The sequence below is a fragment of the Lissotriton helveticus genome, chromosome 5_1, assembly GCF_964261635.1.
Source record: "Lissotriton helveticus chromosome 5_1, aLisHel1.1, whole genome shotgun sequence".
NCBI classification, from domain to species: Eukaryota; Metazoa; Chordata; class Amphibia; order Caudata; family Salamandridae; genus Lissotriton; species Lissotriton helveticus.
The window spans coordinates 629,610,898-629,636,432 of NC_136065.1; the positions used below are offsets into that span (position 1 = coordinate 629,610,898).

The 25,535-nt window shown below is 44.6% G+C and overlaps 1 protein-coding gene across 1 annotated transcript in view; it reads left to right on the top strand.

The window, feature by feature from the left end:
• The window catches only part of LOC144754794 (ATP-dependent RNA helicase DDX19B), a 152,164-nt gene extending 141,213 nt beyond the window's left edge, over window positions 1-10,951 (top strand). Inside the window, exons 12-13 of the mRNA XM_078643008.1 lie at window positions 5,953-6,144; window positions 9,045-10,951. Of these exons, the coding sequence (XP_078499134.1) occupies window positions 5,953-6,144; window positions 9,045-9,106 (254 nt within the window). The 3' untranslated portion in view covers window positions 9,107-10,951. The remainder of the gene's footprint in view (window positions 1-5,952; window positions 6,145-9,044) is intronic.
• Window positions 10,952-25,535: the final 14,584 nt, after the last annotated feature.

Genomic DNA, 25,535 nt, shown 5'->3' on the forward strand with positions numbered 1-25,535 from the left:
GAGTGGCTCTGGCGCAGACATCACAGTAAATCCTATGCTATAAATGTAGCACAGAATCAATTGCTGTATGCAGACTAAGTAGTCCATGTCACAGTTAATGGGGAGTAGCAGATGAATGTTCCTTTGCAACTCTAGCCTGTATGCTTACTCATAACATGGATACATGGGCTTGCTTTCCTGTTGCCTTTGCAGCCATTTTGCCTGTTTTTCTTCCTTGACTTTTGAAAAGGTTTTTACCAGTCCCTCCATCTCGTAGATGCAGAATGAAGTTTGTGGTTGTAGTGCCAAAGTAGGTATTCTTTCCGTTTCCTGGTCTGTACAGTTCTTCTTCATTGTTAACTTATGGCCGTAAGTCTGTTCTTTTAATTGTTTAGTGTAGGAAAGTGCCTCTTACTGTCATGGTCACCCCCACTTTTTACTCACCAATACTGATGTTTTTGACTGAAAGTGTACTGGAAGCATGCTAACCAGGCCCAGTGCTATTTCCCTAAACCCGGTAAACTGACACAATTGGTACACTCTGTTGCATCCATGTAAGTCTCTAGGACATGGTACTTCCTGGTACATAGGACCGGAGTACCACAGAGGGTCCCGAAGGGCTGCAGCCGGTCTTATGCCACCCTAAGGGAACCAAATCAATTGCATGCAGACTGCCATTGCAGGCTGCGTGGTGAAAACCATGGTTAAAACAAGACATGGCACACACCTCAGTGTGCTATCCAAGTCACTGCATACAATATATATGTAAGTCACCCCTACAGCGGGCCCTACAGCAGAACTTACAGCCCTAAGGAAGGGTGCATTGTATCCTACTACTTGTCCTGCTTCTGTACGACCCCGAAAGGCCTGTGAAGACTACCAGCCCTTCGAAAAACAGCCAGCATCTCCTGTGGAGTAATGGAGCTATTTCCTGCATCCTTCAGGTACCAAAACACAAGCTCGGGTTTACTGATCTGCTGACTACCAGACTCTCCGATGCTGCAGCTAGGAGGAGGTGTTCTGTGCTCCCAGAGGTCAGCCCAGTCTCCCCAGCGAGCAACGAGACTCTAGGCCCTCAAGCACCAATATCCGGGGTACCAGACCCCTTGCAGCAGCCAAGCCTTGTTGGTGGTCCAATTCGGACACTGACCCTACAAAGACTGTCAGCCAACGAGTGATGTTGGCACCACAGAGGCCAGCAACTAAGAGTGGCCCAGCTGACCTGTTAGGACCTCATCGCCACGTCAACCCGTGAAGAAACAGTCTCTGTCAGGCCCGGACTGGCCATAGCGGGCTCCGGGCAATCCCCCGGTGCGCCGCACGGGTGGGGGCTGGTTTTGGGCCCCTGGGGGCTGTTTTTGTTACAGGGCCGTTTTTGCAGCATAGCTGCAAAATCGTCCATGTAACAAAATCAGCCGAAAACCGGCCTCAACAAAGTGCTCGGGCGCCCTCCCCCTCCCCCGAGTTCGGAGGGGGGGCCGGCCAATGGTGCATCCGGGGTCCTGAGAACCTTAAGAGCTGAGCCCGCTTTTGGGTTCAACCGGACTGGCCCCCCAGTCCCTGCCTGCAGCCGGTTTTGCAGGAAACAGACACTTGCTGGAGCCTCCCGCAATGCGACACTGCCGGGCAAAGCAACACTGCACATGAGCCCCCAGCCCGAGTGCAGGTAAACTGACAGTGTTCCACAGAGACCCTCGAGACCAGCGTCCCCCTTTGGGTTCAACCAGATCTGTCCCTCCCCCTGTCTACATTTCCAGCATCTTTCTTGCAGGAACTTTTCCCATTGACTTAAATAGGGCACCCGTCATGAACAAGCACCTCTGCACCCAGGTGCCCCAGAGCTCACCTAGGTGACCTGTTGGTATTGCCTTGGACCTTGGCCCCAACTTACCTTAAGTTCTGAAGAACAGTCCAGTAAGTCATTGACTAGTGGGCGTATGCAGTATACATTTTCTCCCATAGGTTACCATTATCACGTATACAATGTTGTCTATTAAATGCTTTAAACTTTTCTTACAAAGTACTTACCTGATCACAAAGATCTTGGTGCCTAAAACAATATAAAAATCTGTGTTTTTATAAATTGGAGTCGAATTTCTTTGTCGAGTGTCCCATTTATTGGCTGTGTATGTACAACAAATGCTCAGCACTCCCCTCTGATGAGCCTAAAGCTGCTTGCCCACACTACCACCTCGAAGAGCTCTTTGGGATTGTTGAAGCAAGCCCCTGTAAACTAATGAGGGTTGCCTGCACTTGTCTACACAGTGTACTTCGGTTTAGTGCACTATATAGAGAGAGCCAGCTTCCGACATTTAGCATGTGTGTGTTAAGTGATGGTCTTAAATGTTTATTCAATTGTTAGAAATATTCTAAAAGGATTTAAGCAGTTGTTTAAATATTTCCGAGGAGGTTTCCGCATTGGACCTTAGATGTGTTCATTAATTGAACTCAATCACCATTGCGGTCTAAATAACTTACTTAATTCCAAGAATGTTTATCCTGCATTCATGTTTTGGTATGTGATCCAAAGACTATCTGAAAATCGCCTACAGGGCTTTCTCATACTTCATGTATCTAGCAATGTGTATTAGATTCTAAGTCTCAAAGAATCTGAATCGGTTGAGTTTTCCGACTGCAGCTGGCACTATTTTGTACTTGAGGCACATGAAAAAGGTTCTGCTAAGGGAATGTATATTCCGAAAAAGGCCTTTTCCCCGACTGTTGGAAACGGGATCCCTGGCTGGCCAGGGCTTTCGCCAAAGTCAGTCAGAGACCACCACTCCCAAGTCAGGGCAAGGGAGTTACACGCCAAGATAACCCCTGCTCACCCTCTAGGTAACGTGGTGCGAGCAGCAAGGCTAAACTTGGAGGCGATGTAAGTTAAGTATTTGCGCACGCACCCCAGCAACAACATCCAGGACCCACCACAAAGGAAACTCCACACAAGGTTATATAAAAATAGCCTTTGTATTACACCAAAACACATTAGATAAAACACACACTTTACAATGTGCCAGAGGCACGGGCAGAATTTACAGGGGATATGTACAAGACCGGGCCACCTGGACCACTGTCAGGAATCAGAAGTAACACTTTCAGAAATAGCACTTAGAATGTAAATCACTGTAGCACAAAATATAAAACTTGTGACACACAACCAGCCACTACTGGTACCAGGTGAGCACCACCTATGCAATCCTCACTATCCTAGGAGATCACACAAGGAACCTGGGCCTCGCTAGTACCACCTGTACTAGCAAGAAGGAAACCACCTAAGTATCGCTATACCTGTAGGGGTCTAAGGAAGGAAACACATGATGCATCACAATACATTCAGAGGTGTAAAAGCAACAACACACATGATGAATAAACTACCCATTCAGAGGTGTAAAGGTAAAGCACATGAAGCATAACATACAATCAGAGGTGCAAGGAACAGCAACACAATAGCGCAAAATCCACATTCGCCACCACCTGTAGCAGTCCCTGTGTCCCAATGTCAGGGCCTAAACGTGGCAGCTGCCCACAAAGTGCTGGGCAGCTGGTGAGGACGGGGCAATGCTGGAGCCTCTCAGGCTCTGGCTAAAAGAATCAATGCAGCCTCACCGGGCTGTTGGGGTCCCTCATGGGGGACCTAGAAACACTGGGGGAGCCTCTCTGGGCTGGAAACACCAATGCCGCGTGTGGGAGTCCCTCCTGGACTCAAGAATCAAGTAGTGCCCACACGAGCCCCTCTGGGCTCTGAACAAATGGATGCTGCCCCTGGAGCCTCGTGGCTCCAACAAACCAAGATGCGGGCGGGGAACCTCTCGTGGGCTCGAAGAACTAGTGGGCAGCGTTGGAGTCCCTCACGGGGGACTCTGAATCAAATACACATGTCCCCATAGCCTCTCAGGCTCTAAACACAAGGGCGCGAGGTCGCGCTGCTGAGGGGGGGGGGGGGGGGCGGACACCGACAACGTGTCCCGGCGCCCCTCCCTTCTCTTCTTGTGGCAACACTCACCGGCTCTGGCCTCCAGCGGGGGCGGGAATCACTGCCGGTCTTCTCCTGCTGCTGGGCTCTCGGCAATCAGGACTCTCCCGCGCTTCACCGGGAAATCCTGGAGGCGGGTCTCTCCCTCTGGGGCCGCACCGGGATTGGGCGGCTGTGCAGCTTCTGGGTCGCCTGTCCCTGTCCCGCCGCAGCCTGCCTGACTTCCGGGTTGCGGCTGCGGCCAATCGCAGCGCGGCCCTGGAATCTGGAGGCGGGACAGCGCTTCACTGAGGATCGGGCCGGCGGCGGTGATTACACAGGGCAATGCCGGGTGGGCACCGGCTTTAAATCCAAATATTTAGCGAGGTGGGCACTCGCTCGGGGTGCCAACGCAGCGGCAAGGTCCCTGGCAGGGTGGGCACCTGCCCGGGGCAAAACAATCCCAAATCAGCGAGGTGGACACTCGCTCGGGGCAGGCAATGCCGGGTGGGCACCGGCCTCTGTAAGTAAAGCGCTCACAAGCGTAACAAGTCAAATAAAGCGCTCCCAGGCGCTAGGCAAGTGAATACAGCGCTCCCAGCGCTATAAATCAGGAAAGGACCCTGCAAGGTCCTTGTAGGCAGGCAGGAGGGCAGGGCTGGGCCCCGAGCCAGCACACTGGGTCTCCAGGCAGGGAGACTCTCCAAGTGGCGGTCCTCTTGCCCAGCGACAGCAGCAACAGCCAACTCAGGATCCTGGAAGAGAACAACATCTGTGGGGACACAGCCCCATTTTTATACACCATTTCCCTTTGTCTGAAGGCAGGGTGGGGGCGGAACCAGTCGCAGCTGGTTCTTGAGTACTCTGTTTACCTCAACCACCCTCTCTATTCACTGGCAGGGCTTGGGTCATTAGACACACCACAGGGGGGCGGAGCCAGCATTGTGTGGGGAAAACCCAGCCCATCCAGGACACAGGTACACTCCTCCCACACATCACTCATGCTAATCTCACACTCACCACCGGGCAGACCCATCCAGACCTCCTGGAGCCTGGCATGCCAGCCAGCTCCAGCCAATCACGCTCCAGCACCCTCACTGCACACGTACAGCCATGTCTAGGAATGATACTTCCCCACTAGACACATACAAGCCGCACATACCGTTGCGCAGCATTCATTCTCACGAGTTCACACATACCAGACTCAAGCCTGTACACCCCACGCATCAGGAACTACCAGGGACACATACATTCCCCATGCATTCCTATGGGCGGGCAGGCCTAGCTCAGCACATGCACTCAGAGTGCGCACGCACTTTCCACTGGGACACAGTGAAAGTGCGCAGAATCCAGAAATCACCATTGCCAGGTCACCATTTTAAAGCAAAAAGTCTAGGGGTGAACCTGCCCTAAGGGCCAAAGTCCAACACCGACTAATTTCCCTTTCTAAACTTAGCCTAGTTCATCCCATCTGCAGAAAAAAAGTGCGCCAAGCTCCTTGTTAGTGCCAGTAGTTCTAAAGTTTCTGGTATCTTGCTTGTGAGATTTTTTCACTTTGAACTGCTGGGGTTTTAATTATTGTGTACCATCTCCGCATTCAGTATGCACCCCACATTTTCCCTGTTTATTGGCAGTAGTTGGTCTGTTGGCCTTATGCTTACCTCACTGTTAGCTTATTTTCTGTTCCTGTCAATTTCACTGTGTTTATTGGTGTAATACTTACCCCTATGGGTCACAGCATTCTGCGGATGCCAAAGACACGAGACCAGGGAATCAGTGGAAGTCCCGGTCCATTGTCTCTTCTTGTAATCCCTCTACGGGGAGTGTGTCACCTTTTCCTCGCCTGTAACATTTATCCTGGCTTCTGGCCGCCTCCTATGTTTTGGGATAGATAGTAATGCTTACACTTGTTGAGATGTCTGCTCTTTACAGTCGCCTTATCTGTACTAAGGTTTTTATTGTCAAGTATGTAATGCTCTGTTAAACCCCTCGCATGTGCTTATTATTTTGTTTTCTTTCAGGCATTGATGTGGAACAGGTGTCCGTTGTCATAAATTTTGACCTACCTGTGGATAAGGACGGAAATCCAGATAACGAGACGTACTTGCACAGGATTGGTCGGACAGGTCGCTTTGGGAAGCGTGGATTAGCCATCAACATGGTGGACAGCAAGCATAGCATGAATATCCTGAACCGCATTCAGGAACACTTCAGTACGTGACATCTTGGTCTGAGTTATCCGTTCTACCCCTACTCTGTCCCATGGTCTCTGCCAGACTACTTTTCTCTTTTATCTGCTCCTCAAATTTTTCTACCTACAGCCGAGTTGAATGTAAGAGGATTCTGCCCTTTATCCCAGTATCTGAAAAAATGCCTATTTCTCTGGTATGGCCCTCTTGAGATTATTCAGAATCCTGTGTATTATTTAGTTAAAGAGTTGTAGTCTTTGAGCCTCTTTCAGTCCAAGTCACTGTTCAAGTGTGGACAGTGGTATTGACACGCCATGCACTGCAGAGGGCCAGACTCCAGTGCCTACGTGTTTTGTAATATTGTTGTGACCAGTTAGGGGTAGAATTTTAGGGCCCTGTCCATAGGAGTGAGAGAGTTGATTATGCTGAATGGCTATGAGGAGCGGTCTTCCAGCGCATCACTTGCAGGTAAGGTGGAGGTTTCATTGTTATTACTTTGGCCTTCAGCATTAGCCGCAGCTTTCTTCTTAGCATTGTGGCCTCTATTCAAACATCATAACATCTATTTGAAAACGTGGCTGTGTTTCCTGTTGGCGCACCTTGCCACTGGAGTTGAGCAACTGTGTGATTTCGAGATTTTTGCAGATATTGCCACAGGAGCAAGGAATGATAGTATAATGTCCCTTGTCAGAACAGGTAACATGCGATCATGTGGAATACTTATTTTCTGGACATGCAAAGGTATACTGGTCACTGTACTCCGAATTCTCCAGAAGCATGATCAGTGTCATCGCTCAGTCTTTACCCACACGTCTTTTCAGTGAATCTGCATACTTCAGAAGGAGGCCTGCAAAATAATTCTGATAGTATCAGCCTTGGCCCACACACACTTTGGCACACAGATCGGCTCAGGTTATCAGTAAACGAAATGTACAAGTTCAGCCTGACTCCTGATTTCCTCATAAAGGTCCTGGGCCAGGCCTTCATCATGCTTTGTCTTCACTGTGCCAGACATCCAGGCGTCTCAGCAACTGATGCTTATTGCATTATGCTTACAAGCAGACTGTCTCGGTGATCCATTGACCAGCAAGGAGAATTCCACATTCAAAATGTTTAACTTAAATCCAAGATGCTGTGGTTGGTACTAGGATAGATGTATGCCTCCACTCTCCATCAAGGCACAACTGTTCCTGTTCTATCTTCTGTATCTTGCGAATTTCGATTTCCATACAAGTGCATCAAAGTTCATCTAGCAGTGGTCTTGCACAGATAGAAGGGAGATACTCTGTTGACATTCTCATATCAACTAATTAGAGTTCACGTGCAGTCTTCCGCCAGTTATAGGTCTGTTCTAGCTGGGAACTGAAAACTATGTACTCCAAACTCGCCAGACATTCCTTTGACCCTATTCATGAAGCGGCGATAAAACAGTGCTTTTGCTGTTATTGTCACTCGGACAAATCAGTTTGATACAAAATGTACATTAAAAAGCCAGATCTTGGTTTCTTCAAATGTAAAATAAAAATCGAACTTTAGGTTTATCTACCACAAAGGTACCCAGTGAGCCTCATCTCAACAAGCCAGTTGTCTTGACAATGTTCTTTTTGAACTCCCCACAGTCTCTTGACAACAAACGAGCATGACTAGATGGATAGCTGACTTGTCACTCTTTGTCAAACAAAGGCAATCCAGCTGCTTCTAGGGAAAGTCACAGCTCACTCCAGAAGGTGTTAGCCATCAAAGGCAGCACTGTTTACAAATGCACTGTTTACAAATGTATTCTCTCAGTAAGTGTTGTGAAGAACGATGTTGATGACAATTATGAGGGATGATCTGGGTGAGGGTGTTCATTTAGTTTAGGTTTGCCTGGGACATATTGTAACTCCACACTGCAATGAAGATAGTTTTCTGTGTGATGACTGCCAAAACAAATCTTTGCACGGAGTCTACTGTTCATTTGGGTTGCAAAAATAGCTGACTTTTCTGTGTTACTTTGTTTTTCTTGCTTACTGCTAGCCCCAACTTTATTTACTTTGTCCCCTGGAGAAGGGACCAGAAAGTGCTTCGCAGAGCGCTGTGCAGGCTGCCACCACATGTGTACATATAGGAAAACACTTCATTTGCGGCAGTGTGCTCCATTTTCGGTTCTGTTTTGTTTTCTATGAAGCATCACATTTTGCATTACCACTACCACCCGTTCTCTGCCCAAACTTCAGTTTTTACTTCCGTTTGTTTATCCTCTTCTAGCCCAGGCAGTCTTTCTATTGTGCTAGGAGGACCTTTTCAGCTGTTTCTCGCTCGCTACCTCTTTCCATTAACTTTCGCCCTATCTGCCGTACTTCCATTACTTAATTTATCTTTCTGCTACTCTGTCCTCCTTTTTGAAATAGTCACTTCTTAGTTGTTCCCATGCTGTCACCCTCAGTAATTTATGCCACTTTTCTCTGACTTTCTCCCAGCCTTCTTCTGCAATCTTTTATTTTGCCCTCCACATATGTTTCTCTGTTATTTCCCCTTACCTGTTCTGTATCATTCTCTTCGTCCCCCTGTTGCTCCTGCTTTTCCCAACAATTTCTCTCAAAAATTTCAAATCTGCATCAAACAAAGTTTTTCAGTCCATCCTTTTTAATCCATTCTGCCATTCTAGAAAGAAACCAACCATGTGAAAATGTGACATGGCCGGGCAATTAGGGTTCAACTGCTCACCTTGGAGCAGGACTGAGTCTGATTTGCATATGGCGGGTTTCTGTCTAGAGTGACATTGATGACGAAAAACGATGGTCTGGGATGCGGCTTGAGCGATAGCCAGTGGCTAAGATTATGTCAAACATGCCTTCCATCACTTTGTTTGTAGATTTGTCTGTTTTCCCCCTTCACTTGCTCTTCTTGAGAATCTCACTCAATGTTTAACTCTACTTCTACAGGTAAAAAGATTGAGAAGCTGGACACTGATGACCTGGATGAAATTGAGAAGATTGCTAAGTAAGAACTGAAGCCTTCAGTGGGCTCCCCTCTGCTTGAACTCTCACTATAGTCAATCGGCTGGACTCTGTTACATTGAAAATCATGAGGACATCAAGAACCGGTGGAGGCCTCAATTTGGTAATGGTGCCACCAGGTTCTATGGGAAGGGGACATTGGAGTCCACAGCTTTGGTACCCTGTATTGCGATTTCAGCTTGGGAGACCTTCAGCCTTCATGAACACAACTAATTTGCCAAAGTGTGGGACGCAGAGGACCAGACGTCTGTAATGACTTTTGGAAGACATAGCAAGCTCCTTTCAAGAATGCTCATTCTGTGAAGACGTTTGGTATTCCGAGATTCTATGGACACCAAATAACACAAGAACATGTCATGGTGCCATGTGCCCACATTGTATAAAATGAATTGTCTGCAAGACTCACTCGTAACTGTGCTGGGCAATGGCGTTTTCCCCAGGGAATGGACGTTCCATTTAGTATACAGAGGCATTGGGGGTGGACTATGACCAGGTATACGAGAGTTGGTGGATAAACAGTTATCCAGTGGATGACTTGTTTTCCTCTGGTTAGATGATTACTTCCAAGGTGTCCTCTCCTAAAAAAAAAAATCATACAGCTTATTTCCACAGGACATATTCCTTTGTTTTTAATGATCCAGCTGCCTAGTGTGTGGTTTTTATTTAAATGAAACAAGACTTGTTTTGTGCTTGTGCAAATGAGGCAGAAACGTCTGAGATGGCCAGAGCAAGTCATGTATACCATTACTCCAGTAACCCTACACAAACTCGCCCATCTATTCATGTCAGAATGTGGGCAACTGTGAGGATCAGCTGGTTGAGTGCTCTTTCTGCTTCCACACTACACTCGTAATTTTTGATAGGCCAGGATCCAGGTTAAGTTGGAGATCCACTAGATCTCTGCTATTTTAAATTTACTGATTTGCATAATGTATTTTTTTTATAAACGATTAAAAGGATAAGAATGCAATTGCTTTATTTCATGAACATGATTCTATACTAAAGTTTCACTTTTGAGTTTGGATCCGGACTTATGCAACGAGTTTCATTGAGACCTATTGTTCTGGGAGTTAATTGGGTTTCTCAAAGAGGGGATTGAACATGATACAGTACCTTTTAGAATTTTTCATAGCAGAATATTTGATTTGGGCTGCTATATTGAGACTTTAACCATGTGCTACAGTGTCCTCTTAGAAATAACCTGCTGAATCATGAGTGGAAGTGGATTCATTGCATTACATTGGCTCTCGTGGAAATAAATAAATTTGTGCCAAGCAGCCCGAGCTTGGCTCCTTTCTCTCTTCCACGAGCTTGAAGCCCAACATTGTTCCCTCCGTTTTGACACTGGTTGGACAGCAGGAAGTTAATATTTGTTCCATTCTGTTCTAAATTACTGAATTAGGTGATGTAGGGCTCGTGGATATCTAACTCCTGACTCATCCTGACTGAACAGCACCAGTAATCTAAGTTGTTAAAACTGGATTTTCAGCAGGTTTTTTTTGCATAGAGAACACTCCTGCACAATCTGGGTATAGAACACTCCTGCACAGCCTGGGTAGTACTTTTACAAGGCTGTATAAACATGCGTGCTTAAATCGAGGGGGTATGAAACTGTTGGTTGGGTTGCCATATCGCATATTTGGTTTTGATCGCGCAGAAAGTCCTCTCGGTTGTAGGATTTATTCTGCTCACTGGGACACATTGGAAGTGGCTGCAGGATTTTATGTGAAGGCTTGTTTAGCTCCTGCGGACTCCATTATAGCTACTTTGTCCACTGCTGATTCAGGCTACTGGTTCGTGTGTAATTTGGATTAAAAGCTGCTGAAACCAAATGTGACTCTACTGTTACTGACTGCTCTTGCAACTCTGGTATCAGTCTAATTTACTGATCTCGTGCTTTATGTGGGTATTTGTTGATTAACCAAATGAGGTCGAACTAGGATTATCCGAATTTTGGGGTCTTTTAAGGAATATGAATTACTTGCTTATAAAGAACAAATTCCTAGTGCGCTGTTGGGAAGGCTGTTTTTGAATGTCTCAAACAAATTTATTTATTTTATTTATTTTATTTATTTATTTTGAAAGTTTTATATAGCGCGAACAAGATCTTTGCAGATAACAGAGCGCTTTACATAGGCAAGGGGTAGGGTGGGTAATACAAAGTGCAAGGGATCAGAACAAGTAGTACAGATCGACGCACAGTCTTAAAAGATCAAAAGTAGTAGTTCAAGTGTGTTTAGCCATGAGGATAGCTTTAACTTCTTTCTTAAAAAGAAAAGTGGAGGGGATGAGCCCGGTTTCAGGCGGGAGTGAATTCCAGATTCTAGGCGCCATTCCTGAGAAGGAGCGTTTGTAAGTTCTTTCCTTCCGGAATCTTCGAGGTTTCAGCAGAAGATTGTTTGTGCTTCTGGTGGTTCTGGAACCGCCGGAAATTGTCAGCTTCTGAGAGAGGTAGCCGGGAGAGTTCAGGTGTATAGCCTTGTGCGTCATGCAGGCAATTTTCAGATGAATTCTGGCTTCAAAAGGCAGCCAGTTCAGGGATTTAAAGTCAGGGGAGATGTGTGTGTGTTTTTTTGATCCAGTGATGAGTCTCGCTGCCACGTTTAGTGAAGCTCTCAGGGGTGCCGTTGTGGTTAGGGGGAGACCACAGAGGGCCATGCTGCCGTAGTCTATGCGAGGGATGATTAGTGCTTGTACTGCAGTTTGGAGGTCTTCGGCTGGGAGGAAGGGTTTAAGTTTCCTCAAGGTATTTATTTGGAAGTTCGCTCCCTTAGTTGCCTTGCTGATATGCTGCTGCATGTTGAGATTGGCGTCCAGTGTTACGCCTAAAGATTTAGCTGAATCCACTATGGTCGGTTGGACATTGAGTGCAGTTAGGTGTTTAAGCCAGGTTTGCGTGGTAGAGATTTTCGCGGGAGGTGAGATCAGAAGGAACTCAGTTTTCATAGCATTGAGTTTGAGGTGGTTATCGACCAGCCAGGATTGTGTGCTTCTGATCGTTGAGTTCAGACGCATAATGTCTTTGGGTGATTGTAGTTTGAGATAAAGTTGAGTGTCATCGGCGTACATGTGAAAGTGTATGTTGGATGCTTGTAGCAATGCGGTGAGAGGTTCCATAACTAGGTTGAACAAAGTAGGGGATAGGCAGGATCCTTGGGGGACCCCTAACGATACCGGTACAGGAGAGGACATCAGGTTGTTGCTCTTGAATTTCTGAGACCTGTTGTGTAGAAAGGCGGTGAACCACTGAAGAACAGTCCCAGAAAGACCCATTCTTGTGTTTAGGAGTTCGAGTAGGTTCTCATGTTTCACAGTGTCGAATGCTGAAGAGAGATCAAGAAGGATGAGGAGGCAGGTATCATTTTGATCTAAAATTTGGAGGGCGTTGTCTATTATGTGAGTCATAGCAGATTCAGTACTGTGCCCTGCTCTGAAGTCTGATTGATGAGGGTTGAGGAGATCAAACTGTTCTATGTGCTTTGTCAATTGAAGTTGAACGCATTTTTCCAACAATTTGGCGAGAGTGGGAATGTTGGTAATAGGACGGTAGTTGTTTAGATCAGAGGGGTCAGCTGTTGGTTTCTTTAGTAGAGGTGTAACATGTCCAACTTTGAGGGCGTCAGGGATGGATCCTTGTTGAAGTGAGCTATTGATAATTTTAGTCCAGAGTGGGAGGAGCAAAGGGGTGAAGTCTTTTACAGCGTTAGCAGGAAGAGGGTCATTGAGGTGATTGGATGGTTTCAGGGAGCTGAGTAGTCTGTCAATTTCTTCTTCAGAGTAGGTATCAAAGGATGACCATGTCGCATTGTTTTTTGGTTCATCGGGTGTTATGTAGTGGGGTTTGGAGTAAAGGCTTGCGTCAATGAGGAGATTGTTCCTTATGTTGTCAGTTTTTTGGCTAAAGAAGGCAGAGAAATCTTCACAGGAGGGTGCATTGCCCTATGTGTCGACAGCTTGGGGTTGTTCCTTGGATTGTGACCGGATTAGCTCGAACAGTTTTTTTGGTCGGTTTTTTGCTTGGTCGAGCTGGAGTCTGAAAAAATCTGACTTTGAACGTTTTATTTTCCTGAAGTATGCGTTTCTCTTTTTCTTTAGAGTTTTTAGATAAAGAGCTAAACTGAGAGAGGGGTAATGGAGCAGCAGGGGTTAATTTACGGTTTCTTCCTTCTAAACTGAGAACAAAAAAGCAATCGGTGGACTTGAACATATTGCAACTGCTGCTGAAGGACTGGGTCTTGTGTGTTTTGAATGCAGAATTCTTTAAATACAGATTTTAAATACAGATATTTAACATACATGCAAATGCTTTTTTTCTGTTTTTTTAAGTTGGCATTCCAGTTTCACCCACATGACCAAAAGGTGTTGCCTGACAACAAAGAAATGTATGCATCAGAATATACAATTTCCTATTTTTCAATACAAAGTTTCAATTTGATTAATGACCTGGAAGTGAGGATTTCATAAACCGCAGCCGTTTTAAGCATCAACAAACTAACTTTCCCAGAAGATCCAGGGAAACAAGTGAAAAGTGTCCTTCGGCTAGGGTCCACCATATAGTCCTATTCCACTTTCTAGGATTCCTCTTTCTTCGTGTGACTCATGCCCATTGCGAATCTCCCTCCCTCACCCCCCCCCCCCGTCGATTGTGCACTGAACTTATTGGTATCATTGTTGGCGTCTTGCATGACCCATCGTACCCACCTTGCAATAGTCTGGTAAGAAACTGCTTTCCATGACTCCCATACCAAGCTCAGCAAGTCTTTTCCCCAGGGGAGCTCAATTGATCCGCCACTTTCTCATATACGTTCATGCATTTCACTATACATAACTTTGGAACCTCATCAAAAGCTGGATAAGTGATCACCCCATGAGTTGTACTTAGTTCTCCTACATATATTAAAAGCCGCTCAGCCCGAAGTGAGAAATTCTACCTGTGATGTATTTCTGAGGGCTACCTGTTTGGTTGTCCCTTCATTTGTCCTACCTCCAAGGCGTCTTTGGCTTTGTGCAGGCCCCCCCCCCTTCCCTCCTGTGTGCCTCTTAGCAGACTGATCAGCGCGCAGCATTCCTTGTGCTGCCAACTAGTGCCATTGCTTCGGCGCTTTTCATTTCCCTGTAGGATCCGGGCAGGGGCCACCTTTGGGAGGTGCCCAGCTCACTTATAATTAGCTGGCCGTATGTTGGGTGTATACTGCCCATTTTTAATATTTTAATAATATCACTTTTTCTCCCTTTATTAGTTTAATTCTGTGTTACCAGTATCCTTACCTGCAGGGGAGCCTGCATTGGTGAGGCAGGAGTTACTGAACCCTCGTTCTTCCTGTTTGGTTGTTTCTTTGTTTCTTAGTTTTTCCCACCTCTGTGTCTTTGGCTTCGTGCAGGCAGGCTGCGACCATAGCCACGCCCTGTATGCCGGTCTTCTTAGCGGACCGATCAGCATGTCCGCGGAGCAGGCGCTCCAAAGGCACGCCTGTCTGCACCTGTTCTCAACCGGACAGTGCCAAGCACCAGGCCCCTGGTAGTTTCCCCCCATTCACCAGGAAGGAATTGTTGGATATCAGTCATAGATGTAAGTACAATGACTGATTCTTATAGTGTTAGCCTAACTGTGAGTCCTTTTAGATGCCGGAAGTGCTAATATACATTGAACCCATGTTTAAATGACTGTAGTAATGTTAGAGATGGCTACTCTGGCTACTGGTTACTCAACTTGTAGGGAGTATATCAGAATCACTTGGCTATGTACTCTTAAATGTGAGATCCCTACAACAGGATTTTGCTAATTTTATAGATTCCCTTCATCCCGACCTACTATTCCTTAAGGAAACTTGGCTGGACCCTTCATCTGATCCTAATTTGAGTTACCATACTTGAAGGATGTGTAATTTTTCAATCCGATAGACAAGGCAAACCAGATGAGAAAATAGCGGTGGTATATCACAGGTATTTTCAGGCATCCTTTAGTTTGGTTCCTCATCTACTTGGTGAGGCCTTGTTATTTTCTTACGTTTAATGGCACAAGTTTGTTTAATGGTTCTTTACTTTATCGCCCACCAGGTCCTAGAGAGTGCTTTAGAACATCTATACACACGTTTATGGAGTCCAGTATAGAGTCTAAAAACTTTACACTATTTGGAGACTTCAATTTTCATTTGGAGTGCAGTGATAAGTCAGGTAGAGCGCATTTAACTGATTGTCTTCAAAGTTTTGGTTGACCTCAAATAGTGAATCTTCCAACACATAGACCCAATCGTACTTTGGATGGTATATACATTAGTTACTCTGGGGTTAGTTCTGATAGTTATTCAGTCCAAATCAATGGATCACAATGCAGTTGATTTATCCTTTAAGTCCTCAATAAGGACACCTGTCATTCTAATTCCCCAAGATTGATAAAGAGGCATTCATGGCAAAAAATTGGCAGCGCAATATTTGACGAGCTGTTGAACTCCGAGAATCTTGATTTGATTGGCGAAGTTGATGTAGCTACACACTATTTTAGAAATTGGTTAGAATCTGCTGGTATGAAACTTGGGCCTGAAAAATCTGTTTTAGAAAAGCTCCTACTGCCGCATGGCATACTCAATCTAAATAATTTGAGCAAATAGCTGGGCCTCTGAAAGAAAATGGAGAATTGACTACAATGAGGAGGATAAAATGAAATATAAAGTAATGAGAGGAGTATACAACATTAATTTTGGAGAAATTTAGATACTTTACCAAAAAGTCCAGCAAAAAACTTGACTAGAGAACTTTTCAACACCGTTACTACTCTATCTAATTGAATCTATGCCACCAACGCAAGTCTTTTGTAATAGGCTGGCGGAGCATTTTCAGTCAAAAGTATCTGAAATTTACGATGAGTTCTCTTCCATGTCATTACGGATTTGGCTAGATATGACAATCGTGTCACCTACTGTAACTCAAGAATCCATGAATGATGGTGGATCATGTCAGCCAATTATGATTACTTTTACCCCCTTGACTGCGAACAGATTAATGGCTGTTTTGGAGACCATGAAATCGGGGTCTCTGTTTGACCCCTCTCCTCCTTCAATCTTCCACATGGTTTCTACAGCAGTTGCTAGACACTTTCCCATATTGCTCAATAGAATTCTGACATCAGGCCACATTCCAGTGAAGTGGAAACAGGCTTCAATTTGCCCATTAGTAAAAAAAATAAAAAATAAATAAACACTTGATCCTGGCGCCATTAAAATTGATAGACCAATATCGAGACTACCTTTACCAGCTAAAATATTGGAGAACGCACTTAATGTAGATCTTGTGAACTTCCTCAACATTCATAATGTTCTGGATTCTACTCAATATGGGTTCAGGCCTACTCACTGTACTGAGTCTGCATTATTGGTTGACACCGAGGAGATTCCATGACGTGTATTCAGGTGGTAGGGCTGCGCTGATACTTCTCGACCGCTCTGCCGCATTCGATGCAGTAAATCATTCACTGTTAATAGAGCAGCTAGAGGGGATCTGGATTAGAGGTGCAGCTCTTACCATTCTGAGTTGATTTCTTTCAGGTCAAGAGCATAGTTTGGCTTCTGCTCCCTTTAGTTCACTTTGCCTCATAGCTCCTCACGATCACCCATGCTCTTTAACATCTATGTCACCCCTGTAGAAAAAAATATTAGGTCCTATAGTTTTGCAGTAGTGTCATACGCAGATGGCACATTGTGCTATCCGTCTTCTCCAATATGGATGCTGTAGCCAGTAAATTAAAAGAAAGAAAATGGTCTTACATTGAATTTGGTAAAGACTGAGTGTATCCTCTTTGGTTCTAACAATTCTTTTTAGAATTCATCCTGGTGGCCATCTAGTTTAGATACCCTTCCCAGTTTAGAAAATAAAACATCTTGGAGTGTGGTTTGATGAACTGTGTTTTTAAGACCAATTAAATAGTCTCTTCCTCTTGTTTCCATCATCTCAGGGTCGGGGGAAGGTGTTTCCTTTTATCCCTACTGCCATGCAAAAGACAGTTATTGTTGCATTAGTCTTAGCCAGAATATTTTACTGCAATGCAGTATATTTAGGCATTCAAAAAAATTGCAATTGAAGCTTCAGTCCCTCCTGAATGCTGCCGCTCATCTGCTTCTGAAGATTAGGCATTCTGGACCTGCATTGGCTACCTGTGATTGAACAGGTCAAATTCAAGGCCCTGTGTATTGTTCACAAAGCCCTACACAGTGGAGGCCCCACATATTTTCGGAAGGCCTTTAGCTGGTATAGGCCTAATCGCCATGTTGGATCTTGGATCTGGCTCCCCATCTGGCTTAAAGCCAGATGGGGAGGGGAAGCCTTTCGTTTGAGTTCTGTAAATTGTGGAACTCCCTGCCTTTCGTTCTGAGATCTCAATCTAATGGAGCCTCCTTTAGTAAACATTTTAAAACCTGGTTCTTTACTATTCATTCTTAGTAGATAGGTTTCATCATTTAGTAAGGTCTAGCGCTAAGAAGCCCTGGCAGATGCACACTTTATAAAATACTACTTACTGCTCACCGCAGGAGGGAGTGCTGCAAGGCTTGGCTCTAAGCCAGATTCTGTTCAATTTATTGAACGATATGGCATTAAAATAGTGTCGTACATTGATGACACTCCACTATCACCTTGGCCCAGGATGAAAGTTCTTCTGCAGCCAATTTCCAAGCTTGTCTGCTAGGTTTAGCAGAATGGGGGACCACATCTGCCTCAAATTAAATGTTGAAAAAACTTAGGTGTTGGTTCTGGGGAAACAACCTTCAATCCGGTCCACTGCCTGGTGGCCTGATTCCCTCGGAGCAATTTCCAACCCCTAAGCTGAAAGTTAAAGGTAATGCCACACCAAGTTTTAGTGACACAGAATTGGAGTAGCGCTAAAGGAGCAGCAAAGAACCCTGTCATTTTGGATACTGTCAGAAATGGAGTTTGGCTACGCAGTTCTGGGCCGTCTGAGTGCTGGGAAGTGATCCGCAATGTTCCAGAGTGCCCGTGACCTGGATGGCGCCTGAAGTGAGCTGGGGCTGCATTCTGAGTATGTGGGACGGAGGCTATGCATCGCTGACCCCCCCTCGGACTATCAACAGAGGCCCCCTCACCCCTGTTCGCTTCCAGAGTCGCAGCACTGCCCATCAACTCCCTGTAGGGGAGGGCTGCCATAACAGAAGACTGGCGTGCCCGCGACATGGGTACAGAGAGGCTTTGAGCGGTGGGTGAGGGGCCCACACACTGTTTCACCTCGCTACAGACCTCCGTCCTGCCTGTATTTTGTATTTATACTTAAAGTGAACCATGTCAGCCCTTCCCTTGCCTAATGCAAATCATGCCCTCTCACCTCAAAAACCTCCGGTATGCCTGTCCCAGATGCTTGATCATAAGATGGCGGACCTTCCTGCAATCAAAGCGCGATCAACACTAACACCCAGAGGAGCACATGTTTCCCTATCAGGATGAGGGCTGATGCCAGTCTTAATCACCGCCGTGGGGGACCCCCGTGGGTCCGGGGCACTCCAATACTGAGCTGTTGGCGCACTCCAACCCCTCCCGCCTCCTTCTGTTACCTCTATCCTCGTAGCCTATGTATCTATTCAAAACTGGTTTTCCCTAACATTGAGACCTGAGCAACATGGCTGATGCCCGGTGGAGCTGCTAGACAGCTAATGAGGAGAGTGGCCCTGGTTTCCTCCTTGACCGTCACCTACCCAGCCGGACATCGGACACAGTTCTTCCTCGTCTTCCTGTTATGGCTCCTTCCTCCCCTCCTTTCCTACAAATTCTCTCATCCTCGTTGTTTGTTGACTGTACCTTACTACGCTATTGTAACTGATGTAATTTGTAATGCAATGTACCTCTTGTATAGCCCGCTGATACCTCCGGGTCTAGCTAGCGCTATATAAACCTTTTTAAATATACCTTGTAATGCAACAATCCTCTGGTTTTGCGCTCTGATACCTCCGGGTATAGTCAGCGCTATATAACCTTCTCAAATCAAATAAACTAAAAGCTGGTTTTCCCCAATGCTGAGACCTGAGCAACATGGCTGATGCCCGGTGGAGCTGCTAGACAGCTAATGAGGAGATTGACCCTGGTTTCCCCCTTGACCGTCACCTACCCAGCCGGACATTGGGCACAGTTCATCGTAGTCTCCCCGCTATTGCTCCTTCCTCCCCTCCCTCCTACGAATTCGTGAGTCATTGTTTATGTGTACTGTATCTTAGTGTGCCCTTGTATCTGTTGTAACTCTTAACACAACAATCCTAAATGTAAAGCGCTCTGATACCCTCTTGGGTCTGGTTCGCGCTTTATAAAACTTTATAAAAAAATTAAATGAATTCACCCTATCTCTTGGACAGCTAGATAGTCTTTCTGGGGTCTGTTTTAGCATCCTAAAGATGCTACGCAAGATCCTGGACTTTCTTCCCAACACGGCCAGGATCACAGTAGTTAAAGTTCTTTTGGTCCCGAGACTAGACTATTTTGATGTGCTCTTTCTTGGGGGTACCCTAGGTAGGTTAAGAATGTTTCAAGGAGTACAGAATGCTGGGGGACAGATGTTATTAAATAATCCTAGATACTCTTCTACATGCACAGCATTCAGCAAACTCCAGTAGCTTCCGATTAAGGAAAGAGTTTCTTTTAAAGTATCATGCTTTTGACATAAAATCTTGAACTTGAAGGATCCTCGATACCTTTAGCCTTTGATAAAGCCCTATCACCCTAGTCGTTGCCGCAGATGCAGTACTCACTGTAATCCCCCGGGTGGCTAGAGCATGAATGGGAGGTCATTCTTTCAGCTACCTGGCTGCCAAACTGTGGAACACTCTCCTAGCCCTTTGAGAGAGGAACGATCTGAACTGGTCCTTTGAAAGAAGCTAAAGACCTGGGTTTTTCGACCATCTAACAGTTTTTTTAGTAGTGTGTATTAAGGATACTGTGAGGTGTGGAATCAGCGCTGGGATGCTCCGAAGGGAGTAACCAGGCGCTTTATAAATGTTTTAAATAAAATAAATTAAAAAAAGTAAATAATGTTGACGGCCTTCATATCCTAGACCCTTCTGCAGGATCCTTAGTATATTAACATGGCTAGTTTAGCTGAAATCTAATTCCTTGATAACATATTAGGCCACCATGAAGTAAAAAGGTTAAAACAATCCTATTAACCTCCCAAAGGGCAGAATACTGGGGCTCCGGGGGAAGAGTAACGTGAATTCCCCTTAGTAATTTTGTAACAAAAGGGGTGCTCCCCTACAAGAGAACCATCTATTGGGGCATGCCTGCGCAGATAGCTAAAGGAAAAGAGTTTACTTGCCTGTAAGCCATCTCATTTGTCGCCATGCTAGATAAAACATTTAGGATATGCTTTGCCAGCATCCATGGTATTCAGACCTCACTGCAGAGATCAGCCACACAATCTCGAACTAGCTGATCTGTAGTGTTTTAACTGTGACTTCTGGCCTGTCCTTAGATAAAAGTTGCCACTGTGTCAAGATTCAGTCGCCAGCTGCGAGTAGGTCCATTGAGAACAGTCCTCATCTATCGATTGTTGAGACGGAACTTCCAGAAAATCTTTGCTAAATCCGCGAGTGCTTTTGATTGCATCCTTCCTAGGTGGTTGGTGTACATGACCTCTTAGATGTTGTCCTTCTGCAGCAATACACACAATTGTATCCCGTCTTTAGTCTAGCACTGTATCGTAAATGACCCCACCAGGAGTTTTAGGCAGTTGATGTGCAGCTTCTGCTTTTTCTCTGACCACTTTCTGCCTCTGGATAGTTTTCCCACAAACCAGTTTTGCTTGCATTGGATTCTATAAGTAAATCTGGGTTGTAGCCAAAAATAACTCTTTCGTCTCAGGGCTTCATGTGTGAGAGCCACGAGTGGCTTTGTTCGTCAGAGGCATCGTCAGAGGCACAATCTGAGTAGGTCAACCCTTTGTGAAAGTGCGGAGTCTTGAGTTGTCGCTGCACCCTATAGTATAGAGGACCTGGGAAGATCACTGAATAGCTGAGGACAGGTAGGTGATCCTACACAATCATGTACTCTGTTTCCAGAGGGTTTTTAGTAGTTCTTGTCATAACTTTGCCATCTTCCTAGAGGAAAGGCTCAAGGTTATTTTTTGGGGAATCTACAACAAACCCCAGGAACGCGGTGATGTTGACAGAAGAGATTTCTTCTTGTGATGACTAAACCCAGTGTAGGAAGCTGTATCTGTATATACTATACCAAAGTAAGGCATCGTGTACAGAGTCCAGTGGATCCCCAAAGGCTTAAAGAAGTTAAAGCAGATAATACCTTACACTATATTTGTGGTAGTGTGGGCGAGTAGTAAGGCTTTATTAGAGGGTACTGTTAAACATTTTATTTATTTATTTTTTTATTTGAAAATTCTTTATTTCGGATAAAATTCCATAAAAGGCAACATTTCATATCAAATAAAAGGGTTGCTAGATAAAAACAGTTTAAAAATATAAAATGAATTAAAAAGAAATCCATGCCCAGGATTGCAATTAAAAAAATTCATTGGAGTTTTAAGGATTGCATACGAACCCACCACATTAATTGTACACACTCCCGCAAAAAATGATTTACATACTGAATGAGGTCTGACCAATTGCTTTGTATACAAATACTTCTTTGTTTTATTTTATTTTTAGAATTAAGCCAGACTTTGTGCAGATCTGTAAAATAATACTTTTCTTGTGTAATACAGTTGAAATACAGTTGAATGCAGTTTCAAGAAGGTCAAATGTTCAGAAATAGTTGAAATTAATTTTTAGTTACTTTGCAATTACTTTGTGATAACTTATTAGAATACCTTTCAGATTACTTTTTCTACTCTATGTGATATGCCTAGATATCACACTGGGAGATTTCCTAAATAAAAGGCAAATGTCTGTTTGTGTACACTTTCTTAAGTTCTCCTACAATTTCCAACTCCACACTTTTTTCACAGAAAAGCAGTCCATACAATCCTATGGGAGGAAATTAAGTTATTGTTTTAAAGGTAAGTACTTGGTTGTGGGAGTTGGGTTTCAGGGGTTAGAACCAGGGTTCCCCCAGGGTCAAGGATTCACTCAAAGAACACCCTCAGCGGCACCAGGGTGGCAGAGTGCTGAGGCTTAATGTTATCCAATGGGGATTACCCCCCCCTACTTACTATTGATTGGCTCTATTGTACCCCTTTTCTCTTCGCTTTCGTGGATGAGCACATCTCTGCACATGCCAACTTCACTTCGCCTCCATGTTTTTGTTTTCTTCCCTGAAGCATGGCCCAAGTACTGTTTCTCAATGTCTTCTTATACCAGCTTCCTCTACAAACAATTTTCCTTTAATGCAAAGCTGGTCAAAAGGCCAATACAATTCTTTCTCTTCGTAGTGCTGGATCTCCCTCTTGACACTCCCCAAAAGTTGCAGATCTATTTTCTATTTACTTATCGTAAACTTGATGTACATTATATATTGCACAAGATGCAAATCATCAGCCTAAGTGCAAAACACACATTTTAATCCAAACATGCATCTCTAAATTCTGTAAACTTTAGACAAATATTATCCTCAAATAGACCATGCACCAGTAATCCTCTCCTTCACGTCCCAATATTGTCAATGATATTACACCAAGGGTGTATGTTTCCTCTGCGCTTCATAAGATAAAAGCAAATACCCCAACCATACATATGCTTTGAGAAAATTATATAGGTATCAGAGCTACCAAACCAGGCCACTCCTTTTCTTGGTAGCAATAATTATTCCACAAATATTCCTTCATAGTTATTAGAACATTGGAATGTTGGTAGCTCCATTGAAAACAATGGAGTGCTCCGGGCTTATAATGGCTGGTATAAGCCTAGAGCTCCCACATTCCAATGTTTCTTTGTTCACAGCTCTGGCTGGAAACAAAGGCTTCAGGGAACCTGAGGGGATTTCAATCCCCTCACGCTCCCTGAAGGCTTTGTTTTATTTGTTAAACCATTCTGCCCTCTAGTGGCAGAAGTTCTTATAGCCCTTCGTAGCAGGGCTATACCTGATTTTAAAGTCTTGCTGCCTTGTTAAAGTCCCTCGCCTTCGGCTCGGGCCTTTAACGCTACAGCGGGCTATAATCTGCAACTCTCCAAATGTCACTTGTAAATAAATCCTCTTAATCTTGAGCAAAGCCTCAACGTCTTGAATCATTGTTTCAATTAAAAGCTCAATATTTTGGCTCGTATAATCCTAGTACAAGATATTTGCTAGTTTTGAGCATTTTATAGCTTTTGTGAGCCTCGCATATAATAAAGTTTTCTGTGCCTTTGTGCATACCACACACTACTCATTTGTGACCTTTCACCCAGTGGTTCATTTGTAAGCTTCACACAAACACTATGTTTCTGGTGTTTATCATGAACACCTCATATCTGAGCTTTGCCCACAAACCTCATTCTGCATATCTCACTATACCCATCTTCTGTGAGAATCTCATATGTGACTCGCACATCAGGCTTTTTTTTTTTTTACATTGGTGAGCATCTCGCTTCCACACACACTGTACATCTAATTTTTGTGCGCCTCCTACACAAGACTAATTCATATTGCAAATTTATCTCATAGGGCTTCTTATAATTTTGTGCAAGATAATGCGGTTTGAGTGCACTCTACACTCGTATCATCCATCTGCAATAACGATTCGCATAGATTAAACAAACGTTTCCGTATTGTGTTGTATGCTTTGCGATGCATTAAGAGTTTCTCCCGCCACAGGAATGCCGGTGTTAAACTTCCAGTGTTTGATAAACTATTCTCACTTTCATTATTGTGCCCTACTAAACCGGTGGCTTCCAAAAGGGATCGGACTGACTTCAATACTCAGACACACAATCCTATACCATACTATTAGATGGGTCAGCATTAGGATGGTCTTCCCCTAAACTTTTTACCTGCTTACCTCCTATTTTGTGCTGATTCTTTTTGTTGGCCTTATGGCTCTGAGCACTTTACTACTGCTGACCAGTGATAACCTGCACATGCTTCTCCCCTAAACAAGGTAACATTGGTGTATACACAATTGGCGCATTTCATTTACTTGTAAGTACCTTGTACAGTAGTATGCCATATACCCAGGGCCTGTAAATTGAATGCTACTAGTGGGCCTGCAGCACTGATTCTGCCAGCCACACAAGTAGCCCCTTAAACATGTCAGGCCTGCCACTGCAGAGCTGGTGTGTGCAGTTATACTGCCATGTTGACTTTGCATTAAAAAAAAACTTGCCGAGCCCTAAACTGCCCTTTTATTATACATAAGTCACCCCTAAGGTAGCCCATTGGGCAGTGTAGGATATGTATCTTTAAGTTTTACATGTTCTTGTGAAAAACACCTACATTTGTTTTTCACTACTGCGAAGCCTACTCCTCTCATACATTAACATTGGGAGTTCCTTAATACACTCTTTTAAGCTGTAATCTGTGGTGCAAAAGGATTAGCTGTTCCATGTATTCTATTTTTGGAATGGTAATGCTAAATCTTCTTTGCTGGTAAGGTTGGAATTCACATTACTATTTTAGATATCCCACTTTAAGAAAGTGCAAAAATTGATGGACAGAATGCAGAACAATGTTATACATTCACCCCAGTGCAGAGATCTGGGCCTAAATCATTTTTTTCTTTGCTCACCATGCCATTCAAGTTTGAACCCAGCTATATGCAAATCAGTCTTGACCCTGTGCCTAATGGGAAAAGTCCCACCCGTACTGCCAGGCCAGGTCCTCTCTGGACTGGAATCAAGCATCCTAGGACCGGTTTCGGGGTTTCACTTATCAGCCAGGATAGCTTGACTCCAGTGGCATGGAGAGCATGGGACCCACGTCTGGGCATACCAGTCTCACTCTGGGTGACAAATGCAAAGAAATGAATTGGACAGACCTGGCTTGGCAGTTCGGGCTGTACTGTTCCCATGAGGCACAGGGTCAAGACTGATTTGCAAATAGCTGGGTCTGAACTGAGGTGGCGAAGTGAGCTAAAGAACGATGATAGATTCAACCCTGATCTGTGACCGGGGGAGTGTCTGAAAAGATTTAGCGCTCCATCCATCATCTCCTTGTGTTTACTTTTAGAAAGTGGACATTTTTCTGCTCTTACAGATCTGTGTGCCTGCGGCCTGCCTCCAATACTGGCTCAATTGCATTTTAAGGTTTAGGAATGCCGCAAAGAGCATTCAGTTTATTCTTCCCTTTCTTCATCCCACCTTTGTTTGCTTAGTGCATGAGGATGTAAGATTCAAAAATAAGTTTTTTCCACATTTGGTCTAATTACTTTGTGAATGTAAAAAAACAATTCAACCATACTTGCAAACTGTGATTACATGCCTGACTTTATCAGTGGTGTGGAGCACAATGCTGTAAAATGATGTAGTATGTAGTGACAGAGTGCAGTGGTTTAGAGTACAGTGG